The following is an 18,436-nucleotide window of genomic DNA, read 5'->3' on the forward strand; positions in this document are numbered from 1 at the left end:
CAAGTCCACGTGTGTCGCAGCACGGGACGCAGCTAGGCTTGTTCCCCGCGCGGGCATTCTTCTCCGCAGCCATCGCATGCCAGTGGAAGAAATACTGAGGAGCTCAGGCTACTGCACACATGCTAATAAGGCCTCTTTGCCTGCGATTAAAACGTGTATGGATAGATATGCATCATATAGGCTACTCGACAGTTTTCGAAAGAAAATATGCATATCCACAAGAATAATACTGGAAACAACAGCCTTATATCATTTTGATTTAAGGTAAAAAGAAACTCCATAATTTCAATAATAATAATAATAATAATAATAATAATAATAATAATAATAACAATAATTTTAACAACACCAACAACCATAATAATAATAATAACAATAAAAACGTATTTTGCTGTTAAGTTTGACTGACTATCCTATCTTGTTTGTACTTTTCTTCCACAATTAGTAATTCATTATAAATTAAAGGAACTAATTAACTAGTTTTTAATTCTTGTGTTGACCCTCTGCCCTATTGATGTTAAACGGTGTGTCTCTTCATAATGCATACTAATCTGCAATGATGTGGTAAATGAATCTGATGAGCCCGGTTTCGTTTTTTAAAGAGACACAGTCGAACGCTTGCTTATGAAGTCTGATTGCGTCATAAATTGCTTTTTGGTCCAATCAGTTCGCGGAGATTTTAGACTGAAAGAAACTCACGCGGAGAACTTTGTTGAACTTCATTGTTAGGGCTGTCACCCCTGAAAAGGCTTCACTAACCGTCCACTATAAAACCTCTTGTGAGGAGAGGGAAGGGTCAGTGTTTTGCCAGTCTACGGACCGCCTGAACCTGCAGGAGCTGAATTCCTCAGCCATATTCCTTTATTTTTATTTTCTTCGGAGACGTCGCGGTGATGCTACCGAGCGTCCTCGCACCACCCGCTATGTACCCCAACCTTCTGCGGCCCCCCGCGGCGCTTTGCTTGCCGCAGACGTTACAGTCTGCGTTTACGGCGCACTCGAGTTTCCTGGTTGAGGACCTGTTGCGGATCAGCCGACCCTCAAGCTACATACACAGGACGGCTCCGTCTCCCACTGCGTCTCCCCCGGCCACAGGGGCCGTGAATTTAAACATCCATTCGTCCTCAGACCCTAAAAGAACCAGCTCGCCGCAAACGTCTCTGTCCAACAACGACCCAAATTATTTGAAGTTCGGAGTAAATGCCATTCTGGCGCCATCAACAAGAAACGGTGAGTCATTTGGTTAATCCAAACTGCTTATTAAATACAGACTGCATGCTCTTTTGCCATTTACTCGTTAATGAAAAAGGTCATTAAATACCCATTTCTATTCATATATATGTATAAATATATTTATATTTACAAATAGACTGTTTCCAGCACTGGGCTACTGTATAAACAGAAAATCACGAGTCCATAACTCGTAGATAATTGTCTTTATGATGTGCAACAGCATCGTCACCACCGGCAGTCCATGGCATGCCCGCGAAAGAATTTCCGTTTCCGTATTTTGAAGCTTCATTCCATCCATTCATCAGGGCGTCGTACTTTCCGGGTGGGTCACCGTCGTTGTTTGTTTGTTTATTTGTGTGTCCGTCACGAGTGTTTATCGCGACATTTTAATATTTCGACAATACCTCCCGAGCCTCCAGGGTTTACGTCAAATGCTGGAATTTTGTAGAACATCCCGAAATCAGTCTCGCTAATTTGATGCCCTATTTAGCAAGCGCAGTGACTGCTGACATTCTGTTCCCCTAATCTACAAATTAGCCGGATTGTCATGGTCCAAATTTAAGGCGGGTCCCTTCTCACAAGGAATCCGCTGGCGTCTCTTCATCGCCGCCTTTTCCCACCGAGCCAGTGCACTTGGCTGCAGATCGGCAACAATGCTTTCAGCACCGTGACCAATTGGTCAGCTCCCTCCGGACAGCCACACGCAGCCCCGCCGTTGACTCGAGCGTGGCTCTGATGGGCATTTACCAGTCATGGACAAATTCCCTATTAGCACCCATTCAGTGTTTCAGTATTCTCACAAGACCATAGCGGTGTGCCTTCGTGGGACGCCCGAGCTAAAGATCTCAAAATGAACCGAGAGGTTGCTGGAAGCCGAACGGAAGACAAAAGAGGTCGCGTACATGCTGATCGCCTGCTGTTTAAAAAAAATAAACGGAAAAAAAGGGGCAAAACGCATATTCAATGCCGCGAGCTCAGCCTAGACTGAGCCTACGTAGAACTAGAATGGAGTGCCTAGAGATTTAGAACCTATACGGCCTGCACATTTCAACGAGACAGATACAACTGTAGAGCTGAAAGTTTTTTATGCTTTCGATTTTAGCCTAATATCTGCAGGTCTAGACATATAGATATGTCCCACATATGGATATGTCCCACATATAGATATGTCCCCTATACCAAACCCAAACTGTCTTTGACAATACTCTGAAATAGTTCGCGCGCTTATTCAGATAATAGAGTGCTTCTTTTCACAGTCTCGTGAATACGTCAACAAAACATCTCTAGCAGAGACATCTTTTCGGGTTCATTTAAGGAAAATAATTTGGTGGCAAAACATTATTTTTTTAAAAAGATCCCCGCCGTCAGTATTCTTCCAATGATCTTGGCATGCAGTTGTGTTTAGTTTCGAAGTGTAAATCTCTTTTGTTGGCGTAATATATGGCTTTGGTGGCCTGCCCTAAGCCTTTTCAGTTACTTCATTACTACACAATTACCGTCTACGCTTCATTAGCACTTGGCCCTTCCGCTTGAGAACAGTGAAAGGCCTTTTTATCATACCAATGCTTCTTCTGAGGCAAGCAATGTGCTAATTAGCTGCTTCGTTCCACTGCACCCAAACGGATCGCATTGAATAACGTCAGGCCAGCAAAACCCACTTTGTATCTGTTGGTCTCCATCCGACAGCCTAGATGATGTCCTTTTTGTTTCTCCAGCCTCGACCTCCGTGGTTCCCATACCTGGGACCTTCTCGTGGCCGCTGACGGCGAGAGGCAAGCCAAGGAGAGGAATGCTGCGGCGGGCGGTCTTCTCGGACGTACAGCGTAAAGCCCTGGAAAAAATGTTTCAAAAGCAGAAGTACATCAGCAAGCCAGACAGAAAGAAACTGGCCACGAAACTCGGCCTAAAAGACTCTCAGGTATGTCTTTAGCGGCTCCAAACCCAGGGCTGCACCTGCGCGCTCCTTAGACAGGCGCATACACACGACATGTGTTCGCTCACACTTGATGCTGTTTCTAGGTCAAAATTTGGTTCCAAAATCGAAGAATGAAATGGCGCAATTCCAAAGAGAGGGAGCTTTTGTCTTCTGGGGGCTGCCGAGAGCAAACGCTGCCAACAAAAATGAACCCCAACCCAGACCTTAGCGACGTGGGGGAGAAGTGCGAGACCGACGGCGACAGTCTTCGGAGAAACAGCCCGCGCGGGGCCTTCTGTCACCCCCACGCACAAAACGTGCTTGTAAGCAGTCCGGGTTTGCACCTCGCGTCACCGTCGCACTCCAGCAAGCACTCCGACTCCTCCGACTCAGAGGACGAAGAAATCACCGTGTCATAGCCACAAAATGCCGACTACGTTCCTATGAATAGCTCCTAATTAGGCACAGCCTTACGCACGACGAGGCGAGACCGCACGGGGAACGCGAGCTGAGCGGATAGAAATGCTGTAGCAAACAGGCCCGTGTGTCCAAAACGGAACAGTCGAGCTGTTCGTTCAGCTGAAGAGCCTGCACTGTGGCGTTTGCTGCGTTTTTGCAGCTGGGAAGATTTTGTACGCCGCTTTGTGCGCATATTTTGAATATTATGTATAGAATGTTTTATAGCTTCATGCCTTTCCTGATTTCTTCCCTTTTAGGTTTTCCACATTTAATCTAAAATATGTAGATGATAAATGTATAACTTATATTATTTTGTACGTTGTTTTCAAAATGAAATGTATATACTTGAAATAAATATTTTTGCATATTAAAATTCAAATAGGAAAAAAAACTTTCTTTTCTTTCCATCAAACGGCATCATAAACGAACGTCATGTTTTTATTTACCCCGCTTATATGATTTATGACGTCAGCATCCGATAACAACAAGTGCTTGGTTACCACAAGCGTCATAAATGAAACCTCCTGTGCAGTAGAGACGTCACAGCTTTGGTTAGCATATCACCAATCAGGACCTTACTGTGTCTGAACTATGCACAGTTTAGCCTGTGCCGCGATGTACGTAAAGACAATTAGCCAACTACTTTCACTTACTCAAGTAGGCGTTAGCAAGTATAAAAACATCGCGATGTCATGAATGTTCCTTTTTGATGCACCCCCGTGTTTTATGGATGCTGGTTGTATTTGGTTAAGAGAGAAATTGTGCCCCAGAACTTCAGTGCCTTTTTAGATCAGAAGTGCCATCTAGGATCACTGACTCTATACGTCCTCGTGAATATGCAAACTATGGATAGAGTAACTTATCAGTTGTGTCAGTAGTGGCCTCACTAGCTCTTTCACCAAACCTTGTCAAATAAGAGGAAATAATACTGAATAATTTCCAAATCGGTTTGACATCAGGCTGTCACATTTATTCTAAAAGGAGTTACATATTGAAAATATAATACTGAACCAACTCTACAGGTGGCAGGAAACACAGCTGGACATGAATCCTTTATTCCATTTTCCTTACAGAGCTGTTAGAAAACAAGAGTATGTAAAAACACGAAGTACAAGTGAAAATATAGAAAAACAAAAAACATTAATTCCTCAAGAATTAGCATTGCAATGCCTTGCAAAGCCTTTGCAAGCATTCTGACAGTATTGTCATCTAATCTTCTTCTAATTCTTATCTAAATAATTTAGTTAAAATATGATTTAAGAAACTTAAAAGGGCGACACAAAACATTTGCTCAGGAACATCTGTCGCCACAACAGATAAAAGATATGGATACAATGCAATAAATCAAGAAGAGTTACTGCATAGTGTCATTTTATTCTACAGAACCGCTGGGAAAGTCTCAACATGTTTTAATAAAATGTAACATGAAAGTGAGAACCCGAAGAATCTTCATGATTGAACAAAGTGTGGTCCAAACAAAGAAACATCAAGGACATCATTTCCAGTGTGAGAGACGAGCTAGTGAGATCATACTCCAGTCCTGTGTGAGACGAGCTGGTGAGATCATACTCCAGTCCTGTGTGAGACGAGCTGGTGAGATCACACTCCAGTCCTGTGTGAGACGAGCTGGTGAGATCACAATCGTCCTGTGTGAGACGAGCTGGTGAGATCATACTCCAGTCCTGTGTGAGACGAGCTGGTGAGATCATACTCCAGTCCTGTGTGAGACGAGCTGGTGAGATCATACTCCAGTCCTGTGTGAGACGAGCTGGTGAGATCACACTCGTCCTGTGTGAGACGAGCTGGTGAGATCATACTCCAGTCCTGTGTGAGAAGAGCTGGTGAGATCATACTCCAGTCCTGTGTGAGACGAGCTGGTGAGATCACACTCGTCCTGTGTGAGACGAGCTGGTGAGATCATACTCCAGTCCTGTGTGAGACGAACTGGTGAGATCACATTCCAGTCCTGTGTGAGACGAGCTGGTGAGATCATACTCCAGTCCTGTGCCATGTGCACACCAGCCCTCTGCTTAAAGCCAAACCTCTCATAACCACATGAGCACCGGGGTCTACCACGTATGTGTCACTGAGTGGGTCTGTGTATGTCGGCGTAACCCTGCACACTCAAAAATGCTTCTGCATGCAGTGATGCAAAACCACGTCTCACAAAAGGAGTTCCTTTACTGCTGCACCTGCAGTCCAAATACTCAAAACCTACTCACGCACTCAGATCAGAGAAAGCTGGCCGTCCTGGCACAGTTTCCACCGGCTGTTCTCAGATCAGAGAAGGGGCTTAGAGAAAGCGCATGGTCGGGCAGACATCAAGACTCAGAAGGCAGTAGGATACTGGAAAAGTCAGTCTGCTACAATTCCAGCCGTACCAGATGATAACACCAGCACAACCTAATCACTAGGCTGTATTAACCTGTCTTTACTTGCCTTTAATGTCAACGCATAACTATTCAAATCTTCTGGACAAAGGAGCACCAAACATCCAGGTGTACCCTGTAGTGCTGGGTTACAAACATCACCACTCTGAGTAACACATCTGCATTCATCTATCCAGACCTGCTGCGAGGGCACAGGAGAATAATGCCAAAGCCTGGCCAACTACCCACCACAGCCCTCACGAGCAAGGATGCCACACACAGGCCATGCAACCGATGACCACGTATGAGATTACGTTTGCTGGTACGATAGCAGTAAGGCACTGTCTGGGAGGATTAGCACCAAATACCATGTTTCCCCAGAATGAGTGACTCTCACAGAAAGTACCGCGCGCAAACACACACACACACACACACACACAAAGTCAGAAAACATTTTACAAGAATGTTCATAAATACACAAGAAGAACATAAAGAACATTACTGTCAGTGAGCAAAATTCAAAACACAACTGCATTTCGGTTTGCATTAAAACTGAATCCCACACTGACACAGAGCACAGCTGGGCAGAACTGGGCCATGGAACACGCTAATGGCGCCATCTACTGTCCATTTCGGAGAACTACAGCGATCCTCACTGGAACAGTTTTGCTGTTGGCACTGGAATGTTTTAGCAGTTTAAACCAAAGCGTGACATGACAATTGGTTCCTCACAGCCTTAGTTTATGATGCTTGTGGTGAAACACACTCAGATTTAATCTGTGTTCGCTTCAAATGTCTGTCATCACATAGCTGAAGTTTATAACGTAGACTCCTCAGTTCTGTTCCTTCACTGGCAATTGCCATTTCATAGGTTCTTTAGTTTTGATAAGGGATTATACCTAACAGATTACTTGGCATTCATATTGACCTCTCTGTAAATAACTTGTGCTTCAATTGTTTCAAGAGGGGTCTAAGACGTCGTCTAGGTTACTGTTGCTGTCGTAGCTTGGTGGGCCGGCACATTGGGATGCCTCCTTCAGACTCATCAGCATATTCATCTAGGATAATGAGAAGAGGTCAAATATCAAATGGAGTCCACATACTGCTCACTCACACAGGCTAAGCCCCTCGACCCCAAATTTAAACATCAAAATACACATACACACACCCACACACACACACACTTCTAGATATAGCATTTAACAATACACATCATCAGAGGTGCTACAGACACCAGAAAACATGAGTAATTATAGTATGACATACAGAAGTAATATAGATCATACAGTGTGGTTCCAGCTCTCCAGCACAATTTATTACTGAAACCGAAAGTTTGAATTTTTGATTATTGACAGCAATATTGGATGAGCCACACAGGAATTGCTGCTTTTTCTACACAAGTAAACAACTACACACAACTAGACAACTACACAGAACTGGTGAAGAACCAAACCTGCAGGCAGCAGCCCACCTGCTGGTGCTCTGGTAAGCAGCGTAGGGAGGACCGTGTACAAAACATGCTGTAATCCTTACACAACCATCGGCCCTAAATACAATGAGGTCTCTGCTTTTGGTGCAGAGCAACAAGCAAGCACAGTGCGCAGGGGCGTAACACTGATCTGTGGTTGGATGGCAATCTCACCAGTGGGTCGGCCTCTGAGCTGTCCTGTGTGGTCTGCTGTCCCAGGCCTGGGACTCGAGCCGGGCCGTAGCCATCGAAGCCCACGTCCTCAGGCCGGAGATGTAGCAGGGAGGACCAGCAGGGCTGCAGGGATATGGGAGTCCACGGATAAGACTCCATTACCCAGCATGCTGGGTCCTCCCACGCTGCCTTCCTACCGTACAGCTGAGACACACGCACACACACAGACACACACACATTTATACACACACACAAACACAAACGCCCGCACACAATACACACACACAAGCACAGGCAAGATTAATTTAAAAAGGCTTTCTGCGTAGCTATATAGCTTTGCAACCAAGACTCCATCCTCCTTTAAGAGGAGTGGGCAGCGTGTCTGCATTCGACTCGTCTGGTGGTGAAAACATTGACCTAGTGAAGCAAGTATTTCTATGGCCTCAGTTCCTTTTAAAACAAACATAAAGATGTGTTGTAAACATGTGTCCTGTAAACATGGCATGCTGTGTGCTCCCACCTGCAGACCCTCCCGCACGGCCTCCAGCAGGTAGGGGATGATGGAGTAGTTCCACAGGTCTGTGAACCACACCTGAGATCCCTCCACATCCATGGGACAGGACAGGAAGAGGCGGGGCCCTGGCATGGAAAAAGGAAGTGGGGTTGGACGGGGGGGGTTGACTGTGGATTTCAAGCTGAGCTTTTCTTTAATGAACTGGACCCGCTGTGTCTCTCGACACACCCATTGTTGACTTCTTCGACAAGAACGATTGGCTGTGGATGAGCTCACCGATGGTGACATCAGAGGAGCTGTGCATCTCCAGGAAGCGGTTCAGATGCTGCCAGACACATGGGATCCACTCGATGATCTTCACCAGCTCGCCATTCCGCACGCGGCTGCCGATCTCCGTTTCCAGAAGCTTCCGGCGCAGGAAGCGTCCCAAGAAGCCCTTCACTGGCTCAGTGTGGTTAGCATACAGCACCCACCTGAAACATACACACACAGGCCAGGTTACTGCACAGCAACAACAGAACACGATGGTCTGCTGCCCTCTTGTGGACGATCCCAGACACGCAGCGACAACGCTGCCTAATTAAGTAAAGTTTATAATAAAAGACCGATAATGAAAAGAATAATGTGAATATCTGATTCTGGCAGGCATTTGGTGTCTCAGTCGCGCACAGGAATCTTACCGGAAATTATGATACAGATGTAGATTTGGGGCAGACGATGCCACCCGATTCATAGTGCCAATGACGTAAGGGCTGTGATGGAGAACGCAGAAGGTTAACGATTACCGAACCATGTTCATGCACTGCCTGTTCCAGCATCGTATGGCTTTTCCCATAGCAATCAGCCGTCTCCAAAACATTTTACTCTTAAAGGACCCGCAACACGGTCCGTACGGGGTTGACACTCACCAGCGGTGATGTTTACAACTCAGTAGGCCATTGAAAACATCTCCCAGAGGGCCGAGGTGGTGCAGGTTGTCCAGGATGATGACCCGAGGTGGGGTCCTGGTCCCGGCCCCGGAGCTGCTGCCGCACGCTTCCGTCAGGTTAGACAGGTAGTGCTTCACTTCCTGCGCGACACACAGCTGTCAGCATCACGGACACCGGCACAGCCTCGCTGCACGGGTCCGAGGAGACCGCACGCTTCCAAATGACCAGCATGATACCAAATCTTTTTGGAAGGTTAATTCAATTCTTTTTCTCTTTTAGTTAAACATGCGATTGCATGCACCTCAATTTGTAAAAGACTTGAAAGATTGGAAAAGATTCTACAGAATTCCGTGATCCGGGATTAGAAATCCGTGAAAACCTCTTCTACGCCTCTTCCCTCCCGGCTGGTTCCGCCTCACCTTTCTGGAGTTGTTGTCTATGCTGAAGGTGGTGATGGCCCTGTCGGCTAGCGAGTGCCCTTCTAGCAGGACCAGGTGTTCGGCCAGCCTGGCGGCCAGGAAGGTCTTGCCAGTGCCGGGAGGACCGGAGAGGATGACGCGGCCGTGCTCCCGGAGCTGCGACACGCAGCGCTGCAGGACGGCCTTCGGGATGAGCGTCTCGAAGGCCAGCGTGTCCTGACTGTTCTCTGCCGCGCCTCCAGGGGGAGACAGAGGACATGGTCACCATGGTTACCAGTCCACATCCTGGAGATTTAAGACTAATATATCTGATCCAGCTAGTGAGGGCTTCAGAAAACACGGATTAAGATGCTGTTGGCGGACTACGGTGGCCCATTAGCAGGAAAACAGATTTACAAAGACAGATCTAGGATCAGCCTTGGGAGATGTGTCAATGGCAAAATTTGAGCAAAAAGGCATTAAACTGTTCTGGAATCAGCTGGATATACTTTGCTGCAAGTATAAAGATGACGTGAGTATTAGGTGTGAGTGTTCTGCGGAGTCCTGGCTGGATTTTGTGGTTGCATTAATTCTTTCTGCTGCTGTGAGTTCATGAACAAAACTATGGGGAGGACTTTGATTTTCTGGACCTAGACGGCAGGACAAATTTGATAAATCTTTAATACAATGACCACAACCTGGCAAGAACAGAAGAAGAGCAAGATGCCCGTGTGTAGCAGGCCCCATACGCACCTTTCAGCCTGACAGAGATGGTGTCGCTGTCCCCCACCAGATAGCCACAGGGCAGGAGCTCGGGGGTGTGTGTCGGGCCCGTGCGGTGGACGTCTCCGATGCTGTAGCCCAGCACGCTGTCTGCGCTCAGGTCCAGGTGTGACACTGGGTCCACATTGGTGATGTACTCCTGCACAGGTGGAGACACACACACACACACACACACACACACACACACACACACCGGTCAAGAAGAGTCACGAGTCTTAAACTCAAAGTTGATTATTTAGTTATTCATCCTAAGGCACATTTCTTTGTAACTGCTGTGTTGCTCGATGAGTACACTGAAGCTAATATGAAGGGTTTGGGTTCACAGGGGTAGGGAGTGAGTGTCTGGAGTGTAAGGGGTTAATGAATTTTGGAACATTAAGTCTCAGTGCTGACTGAACCTGGAACAGGTGTCAGTGCTGACTGAACCTGGAACAGGTGTCTACTGTACCTTGAACAGGCGCCTGACTACGCCATCTAACACCTCCCACTTGGTTTTGCCACTAACGCCGATACAGCCAATCAGGAAGTGGCGTGGTCTGCAGTCCTGTGAGGACCAGAGGAAGAAACAGGGATAAAGTAAACAGGTCTAAAGTGAACAGGGCTAAAGTAAACAGGGCTAATGTAAACAGGGCTAAAGTAAACAGGGCTAAAGTAAACAGGGCTAAAGGAGTAAACAGGGCTAATGTAAACAGGGCTAAAAAAGTAAACAGGGCTAACAAAGTAAACAGGCTAATGTAAACAGGGCTAAAAAAGTAAACAGGGCTAATGTAAACAGCAGGGCTGGTCGATCTACTTCAGTTGCTTACGGTGATTAACCCAAATTAAATCCAAATGCAAAGCTCCCGATATTTTAGGGTGGAGAGCTGATCTGTGATTTGACCATGTGACCTGGTACCAGGTACCCAGTGCACTGATAACAGTTCAGTGGCACCCTGCAAATACACAAACATGTTTACACTACAGAAAATCACAGATATACATGTTAGAAATCCCAGCAACTGGAACACACACATCGGTGGTGAGCAGCCCTGCTTCTGGAGATCAGTACCTACACCAAGACACGCATGGGTCAGTACGGGTCAGTACCTACACCTGGACATGCATGGGTCAGTGTGTGTGTGTGTGTGTGTGTGTGTGTGTGTGAGTTCACCTCTTTCCTGGGCTCTGTCTCCATACTGACCACCACCTTAACATGGGATCCCTCTGACCACGAGCAACCATCCCCACTGTCTTCCAGCAGCATGTCTGACATCACGTACACACACACACACACACACACACACGCACACGCACACACGCACACACACACACACACACACACACACACACACACACACACACACACACACACTTACACTTGTCATTTGTAGTTTGCTATGCTTGTATCTCCTTCTCCATCAGCCTGGTTCTCTGCCTTCCTGACTATTTGTTTACGTATGTGGGGTTCATGTGTGTAAGTACAAACACGTAAGCATTTCTATTTGTGTGTGTGTGTTTGTATATCTTTGTGTGCGTTTACCTTGGTTTACGTGTGTAAGTATGTATGCTCATGCAAGTGTGTGTGTGAACATGTTTCCGTACGTGTGCGTGTGTATGTGTGTATGTACATGCTTCCATACACGCGCAGGGGTGTGTGTACGTGTGTGAGAACCTTTCTGTACGTGTGTGGGTGTGTGTGCATGTGCGTTTGAGTGTATGTGTGTGAACATTTCTTTACGTGTGTGTGTGTGTGTGTATGTGTGTGTGTATGAACATGTGCCCGTATGTGTGTGTTTGTGTGCTTGAATATGTTCCCATATGTGTGTGTGTGTGTGTGTGTGTGTACGTGTGTGATAAGTGTGTGTCCTTACCCAGGCTCGTGGACTCAGTCAGGTTGATCTGAGGGGGCAGGCCCAGTGTTGGGGGCGTGAGGGGTCCCTGTGCTGTGGTTGCACTACAGCTCCCCCTGGTGTCCATCCTTAGACGGTCATTCTCAGTCTTCAGCTTCTCAATTTCCATCTGCCCTCACAAAACACAGGCAGACAGGCAGAGTGTGAGAGCAGGAGAGCACGCAGACACACAGGGAGGTGAAAAGGGAGGTGAGCAGTGTTCTCACATATGACTGATAACGCGGATGTATAGTTATTGATTAGATATGACTGACAATGCGGTTGTATAGTTATTGATTAGGTATGACTGATAACGCGGATGTATGGTTATTGATTAGATATGACTGACAATGCGGTTGTATAGTTATTGATTAGGTATGACTGATAACGCGGATGTATGGTTATTGATTAGATATGACTGATAACGCGGATGTATGGTTATTGATTAGATATGACTGATAACGCGGATGTATGGTTATTGATTAGATATGTTTGATAACGCGGATGTATGGTTATTGATTAGGTATGACTGATAACGCGGATGTATAGTTATTGATTAGATATGACTGATAACGCGGATGTATAGTTATTGATTAGATATGACTGATAACGCGGATGTATATTTATTGATTAGATATGATTGACAATGCGGATGTATAGTTATTGATTAGATATGATTGACAGTGCGGATGTATACTTATTGATTAGATATGATTGACAGTGCGGATGTATATTTATTGATTAGATATGATTGACAATGCTGGCTCTGACAGGAGTGATGTAAAGGGGGTGGGGTCCAGATGGAGGAGGCGGGGTCAGTGGAGCAACTCTGCCACTAACCTGCATGCGGCTCATGGACTCTCGGAGCTGGTCAAGCTGGTGGGCGGAGCTTAGGGCCTCCAGTCTAATGTCGGTGAGCTTCATGTCCTTATCCCGCAGTTCACTACGCAAATGCATGACTGTTTCTGCATCGCTATCCATACACTCTGAGATCCTGGGATGCATCACGCAGAGGCAGAGACACACACACACACACACACACACACACACACAAGCAAGCCAGCACAGATGCACACCCACAAACATATACAAACACAGTACATCAGCCATGGTGTTTGGTCTATCACAGTGATGATCTAAAAACTGCTATCAGAAGTCTGTTAATAGTTAATTACAGAATTATTAAAATCACCCAGATGTAACAATCAGTAGGTCACACAAGTCCTGTTTAAAATGTTAATAATCAGACTGTTTAGTGGCACTGAGCACCTCTGAAGAAACGGTGATATGATCAGATCTGACCACGCAGCAGGCAGAATCAAGCAATTACTGCACACTGGATCTTTGTGATTTGAACAGAATCAGGATACACTGTAATCTCTGCTCTGGGATCATTGCACCATCAGATTTAGAAATGCCAGGCTTGGACCAATCTGTGATTCTGTTCTAGAGATTTTTTAATTGATTTTGTTTATTGTTGTGGTCTCTGTTACCGGGCTAGAGAATGGTTACGGCCCCATCCACTTCCGTAAGCAGGGAGCGAGGAGAGGACAGGGCTATGCACACACACACACACGCACACGCACACACACACGCACACACACACACATACACACACACACATGCGCACGCACACACGCACATCAAAAATCACCATCTTTACATCGACATCTCCAGAGTTAACCTGGTTTGTCCCAGGTAGTCACAACTGGCTCAGATACACCTGCCACAGATGCACTGTGGGTGCTAAGCCAGCTGTGCAGAAACATCACACGTGTAAACATTTAATTGACGCTTTTATCCAAAGCAGCTTACGATTCTGACTGAGCACAGCTTGAGTAATTGAGAGTTAAGGGTCTTGCTCAGGGGCCCAACAGTGGCAACCTGGCAGTGGTGGGTCTTGAACTGGCGACCTTCGACCTTAATCACTGAGCTAACCAAGGTGAGTCTTGTGTCTCCACAGTGCCAGGAGAAGAGCACAGAGCTTACAGTGAGCTGGACTGCGAGAGTCTGAGCAGTGGGCCGGAGGCTGGCGTGCGTCCGTACTGGAGTCGGGGCGAGGCAGGCTGGGAGGAGTCGGTCCCCTCCTCCACGTCTGAGTGCGACGAGGCGGACCTGACCACGGACTTCTTCCCAAAGGCCTGCTTGAAGGAGCTCCTTAGCTGAGGGGGGGAACAGACCATGTGAGACAACGCTGAGAATTCTGAGGAAAAGGCTGGGAACTAGCTTGTCTCCCGTTCCAAAACGAAAAAGTTGAAAATCATACTTGTCAGCTGAAGCTTTCAGTTGAGTCATACTGGTCTCCTAGTTCTCCTTCTCGTTATGAACACTGGTTGATTACTGGTTGATTAGTGTATATTATAGGATTATAAATAATTCTTCCATATGCATCATAAACAGGGATGCTGAGGCCTCAGTCATATCCCCTAAAAATCTTTTCTACAGCTGTGAGACCTGCCACGCTATTTCAGCCATCTTCAAAAGTTTGTACTTTTAGTGGTTAATTTGTTCCTAACTGGATGAAGGGTGTGGATGACTTCTATGAAATAACAGCATCTTGCTCACAAAGCAAACACACTTTAGCAGCACACCCGACTGTGTTTGACAATGAGCCAGTCTGGGGCAGGAATTGCAAACATTCCAACGGCAACTGAGCGACCTGTCGGTGTCGGCACCTCAAACCGGGAGGAAGCCTTTACTCATAAACCTGTCCAATGACACATGGGCGCGTGAGAGAAAAGAAAAGAAAAGCCATATTTCAATATTCCATATAATGACCTCACAGTGAATAGCGGGAGCCAACAGGTCCAGTGCCACGGAGCTGGAGAATCTGTACAGGTGGCGACCGGCCACAAATCCCTCCCTCATCAGGAGCAGCAGGTGTCACACCCCCATCCTGCTCAATCACACAACACTTTCCTTTGTTTTCTCTAACACACCTGGCTCAGCTCGGAGGGCCTACTAACCACATGTGTAAACATTCCAAGAGTCCTAATCCTGCCATGACTCACACAGATCATTTCACCTCATAATTCCTCCTAACTGACAGATCTAAACAGTCATTAAACAGTGTTCAGTTCTGACTGGACAGACGGCCCCTGAAGCATGGGCCCCGCCCACTACCTGAACATCCCACTTAGCCCCACCCACTACCTCAATATCCCACTCAGCAAGTTTTAACACTGAATTCGCTATAACGGTGTCCACTAATGAACAGCTAAGCTAACAGACGTCCGGGCAATGGTAGCCAAGTTTCTGTGAAACTCCTCCTCCTCCTATGGTCCTCCAATAGGGCCATACAACTCTTTACAACTGAATGAGCACAAGAAAACACTACTGGCTGTGACAGAACTCATCATTTTGATCTCACTAAGGATTTTACACCCAGTCTAACATTTCTGCAACATCAAAGCAACCCTTAACCAAAGACCTGGCCAGGAGGGGGTGGCAGAGAACAGGAGTATGCCACAGAAACCTAGCGAAACCCCTCGGTGTTGAGATTTCCTCCTGAACAGGAGGGCTGGGTGAAGACGAGGAGCTCTGTTAGTGTGAAGCGGTGAAACTGTCTCAAGAGGTTCGGACACATCTCCTGAGTGAGGACATCACCACAGTTTCGTAGGTGCCCCAAACGCAAGAACGCTAGCAGAAAGAAACCCTCGGTCAGATTCAGCCTTGTTATGAGACAAAGAACTCTCAGTATATTGAATCTCCTAACCCTAACCCAGCTGAAAACACACCCACATACCTGGGGTACCGAAATGTTTGTGAAATTCAGAAGAATGACAAAACTTGTCATGAAACACATGATAAAGCAATGTAGCAGTAAGCAACTCATGTGGAGTGGAGTTTATTGGAGTAAATGAATGAAGTGGTTCGCGGCACAAGCAAGATCAAAGTGTTTAGAAGAACTTTGACGACAAAATGGCTACAAAATCTACTGAAAACATCCAAGCAATGCAAAATTGGCAAGATGTGGTGTTCCAGAGCTGAGAACAAGCTGGAAGAAGTCTGTTCACCAAGGACACCAGGACACCAGGACACCAGGGAACGTGTGCGACCCGAAGCAGGGGTGGAGCGAGGAAGACTCACCCAATTCCTCCTCTTCTTCCTGTTCTTGGCGTCGTGTTCAAGGCCGCCGGCCACGTTCGAGCAGTTGGACACAGTGGCGATGCTGTCTGAGGAGCATGGCTGCTGAATCTGCAGCTCCTCCATGGGCTGAGACCCACTGCTGGAGTCTACACAGAACACATGTACATGAGAGAGAGAGAGAGAGAGAGAGAGGGAGGGGTAGAGAGGGCGAGAGAGAGAGGGAGTGGGAGAGAGAGAGAGAGAGAGAGAGAGAAAGAGAGAGAGAGGGAGGGGTAGAGAGGGCGAGAGAGAGAGGGAGGGGGAGAGAGGGAGTGGGAGAGAGAGAGAGAGAGAGAGAGAAAGAGAGAGAGAGGGAGGGGTAGAGAGGGAGAGAGAGAGAGGGAGGGGGAGAGAGGGAGTGGGAGAGAGAGAGAGAGAGAGAGAGAGAAAGAGAGAGAGAGGGAGGGGTAGAGAGGGAGAGAGAGAGAGGGAGGGGGACAGAGAGAGAGAGAGAGAGAGAGAGAGAGAGAGAGAGAGAGAGAGAGAGAGAGAGAGGAAGAGATTTTTGAAATTTCACAATAAACTTTATTAATCAATTACAATGTACAAAAACACACCATTCAAACACACCTTACAATAAAAAGAAAAAAAAATTAAATAAAAAAATCACCAAAAAAAAAGAGAAGGAGAAAAAGGGAGAGAGTGCATGAGAGAAAGAGATTAAAAATTAAAAACCATCACACTATGGATCCCGTAATCAAACACTCTCCAACAACAAACAGAGTTACCAGATCTGCAAATTAAAAAAAAGAAGCTTTTGATTGTTTTTGGCATACTGGACTATTTTATCAAATTGTAAAATGTGGTAAAGTATAAGACATCATCAAATCTATACATTTCAATAATAAATGTGGAATAAGAGAATACTTCACTCAAGGGTACGTGGTTAGACTGGGCCACAGTCCAACTCTGTTAGCAGGGTTTCTGGAACAGTCTACAGCCCCTGGTCTCAGCCTAAACAACATAGCAGTGACCTGTCTGCTCTCCGCAAATGACCCCATAGAACAGGGGCTACAGCACCAGCTGGGCCTGCTGGAGCGGTTCTGTCAGAACCAGGCCCTGACTGCCAGTCTGGACAAAACCAAAGTTTCTATCTTCTAGAAAAAAAGCCAGGAGTCAGGAAAACAGGCTCCTTCTCCCGCTAGGAAATACCGGCCCAGAGCATCTGCTGCATTAGGATAACCTAAGTCCTTCTCTAGAGGGCACACGTGTTCCCCATCGTCCCTGCATGCAGAATTCTGTAGGAATATGCTAAAAGTTCACAGACACCAACTAACACACACAGGGCAGAAATGGGCGGATGGCCATTGATTTTTCACATTCAAAAAAGATCTCTAAAGTTTTGGCTGAATGTATGTTCATATGTCAAAATACATTACAATATGAAGCAATTAAAACCAAAGAGCTCAGCCCTAATCCCAGTCTCCTCTGTCAGATGGTACAGAGACGGACTAACCTACTGACCCCTAACACACAGCCTCAGTCCAGCACTGCTGACCAAACTCCAATCAGAGTTACAAAATTATCAGACAAAGCAAAGAAGCCTGTCTGGAACACTGGGAAAATGACACCAAAACTCAGTCTAAAGGCCCTAAACAGAGATTATGAATGATCAGAATATCTCTGCATGGTCAGAGATCCACAGAGAGACAGATCCTCACCAAGAACAGGCTTTGTGACCACAATCTGACCATAGAAATGGACAGATAAAAACAATCCTGGCTGCCCAGAGAGAGAAGACCACATGGTCACTGTGTGAGTGGTGAGAAGACTGTGTGGTCACTGTGAGAGGTGACAAGACTGTGTGGTCACTGTGAGAAGACTGTGTGGTCACTGTGAGAGGACTGTGTGGTCACTGTGAGAGGTGACAAGACTGTGTGGTCACTGTGAGAGGACTGTGTGGTCACTGTGAGAGGTGAGAAGACTGTGTGGTCACTGTGAGAGGACTGTGTGGTCACTGTGAGAGGTGACAAGACTGTGTGGTCACTGAGAGAGGACTGTGTGGTCACTGTGAGAGGTGAGAAGACTGTGTGGTCACTGTGAAAAGACTGTGTGGTCACTGTGAGAGGACTGTGTGGTCACTGTGAGAGGTGACAAGACTGTGTGGTCACTGAGAGAAGACTGTGTGGTCACTGTGAGAGGTGAGAAGACTGTGTGGTCACTGTGAGAAGACTGTGTGGTCACTGTGAGAGGTGACA

General features: G+C 46.6%; 2 protein-coding genes across 4 annotated transcripts in view; one reads left to right on the top strand and one right to left on the bottom strand.

Annotated features, from left to right (window-relative positions):
* The first annotated feature begins 824 nt into the window (after window positions 1-824).
* Window positions 825-3,865, top strand: dbx1b (developing brain homeobox 1b). 2 transcript variants are annotated; one of them, XM_027017179.2, is made up of 4 exons: window positions 825-1,230; window positions 1,454-1,555; window positions 2,949-3,151; window positions 3,253-3,865. In XM_027017179.2, exons 1-4 carry the CDS (start codon window positions 894-896, stop codon window positions 3,565-3,567), a joined length of 957 nt encoding a protein of 318 aa, XP_026872980.2. In that variant the 5' UTR covers window positions 825-893; the 3' UTR covers window positions 3,568-3,865. The 2 variants fall into 2 exon arrangements, with proteins under 2 accessions (XP_026872980.2, XP_035387892.1); XM_035531999.1 differs by lacking the exon at window positions 1,454-1,555.
* A 686-nt stretch (window positions 3,866-4,551) lies between these two features.
* Window positions 4,552-18,436, bottom strand: part of nav2b (neuron navigator 2b) — a 76,577-nt gene continuing 62,692 nt past the window's right edge. The window contains exons 21-35 of one of the 2 annotated variants that reach the window (XM_035531994.1): window positions 16,200-16,345; window positions 14,100-14,272; window positions 13,604-13,666; window positions 12,951-13,104; window positions 12,093-12,240; window positions 11,393-11,487; window positions 10,691-10,786; window positions 10,213-10,381; window positions 9,481-9,716; window positions 9,041-9,201; window positions 8,813-8,884; window positions 8,409-8,605; window positions 8,139-8,257; window positions 7,619-7,822; window positions 4,552-7,034 (exon numbers count right to left, since the gene is read on the bottom strand). In XM_035531994.1, the coding sequence (XP_035387887.1) occupies window positions 6,936-7,034; window positions 7,619-7,822; window positions 8,139-8,257; window positions 8,409-8,605; window positions 8,813-8,884; window positions 9,041-9,201; window positions 9,481-9,716; window positions 10,213-10,381; window positions 10,691-10,786; window positions 11,393-11,487; window positions 12,093-12,240; window positions 12,951-13,104; window positions 13,604-13,666; window positions 14,100-14,272; window positions 16,200-16,345 (2,132 nt within the window). In that variant the 3' untranslated portion in view covers window positions 4,552-6,935. The remainder of the gene's footprint in view (window positions 7,035-7,618; window positions 7,823-8,138; window positions 8,258-8,408; window positions 8,606-8,812; window positions 8,885-9,040; window positions 9,202-9,480; window positions 9,717-10,212; window positions 10,382-10,690; window positions 10,787-11,392; window positions 11,488-12,092; window positions 12,241-12,950; window positions 13,105-13,603; window positions 13,667-14,099; window positions 14,273-16,199; window positions 16,346-18,436) is intronic. The other variant, XM_035531995.1, reaches the window with a different exon arrangement.

This window comes from Electrophorus electricus, chromosome 12 (genome assembly GCF_013358815.1).
Source record: "Electrophorus electricus isolate fEleEle1 chromosome 12, fEleEle1.pri, whole genome shotgun sequence".
In the NCBI taxonomy this organism is placed as follows: Eukaryota; Metazoa; Chordata; class Actinopteri; order Gymnotiformes; family Gymnotidae; genus Electrophorus; species Electrophorus electricus.

Excerpts from the sequence above, each read along its gene's own strand:
- dbx1b (XM_027017179.2), top strand. The coding sequence starts at position 894 with ATGCTACCGAGCGTCCTCGCACCACCCGCTATGTACCCCAACCTTCTG. Across the intron at positions 1,556-2,948 it reads CAGGGCGTCGTACTTTCCGG|CCTCGACCTCCGTGGTTCCC; the intron begins GTGGGTCACCGT and ends TTGTTTCTCCAG. Across the intron at positions 3,152-3,252 it reads TCGGCCTAAAAGACTCTCAG|GTCAAAATTTGGTTCCAAAA; the intron begins GTATGTCTTTAG and ends TGCTGTTTCTAG.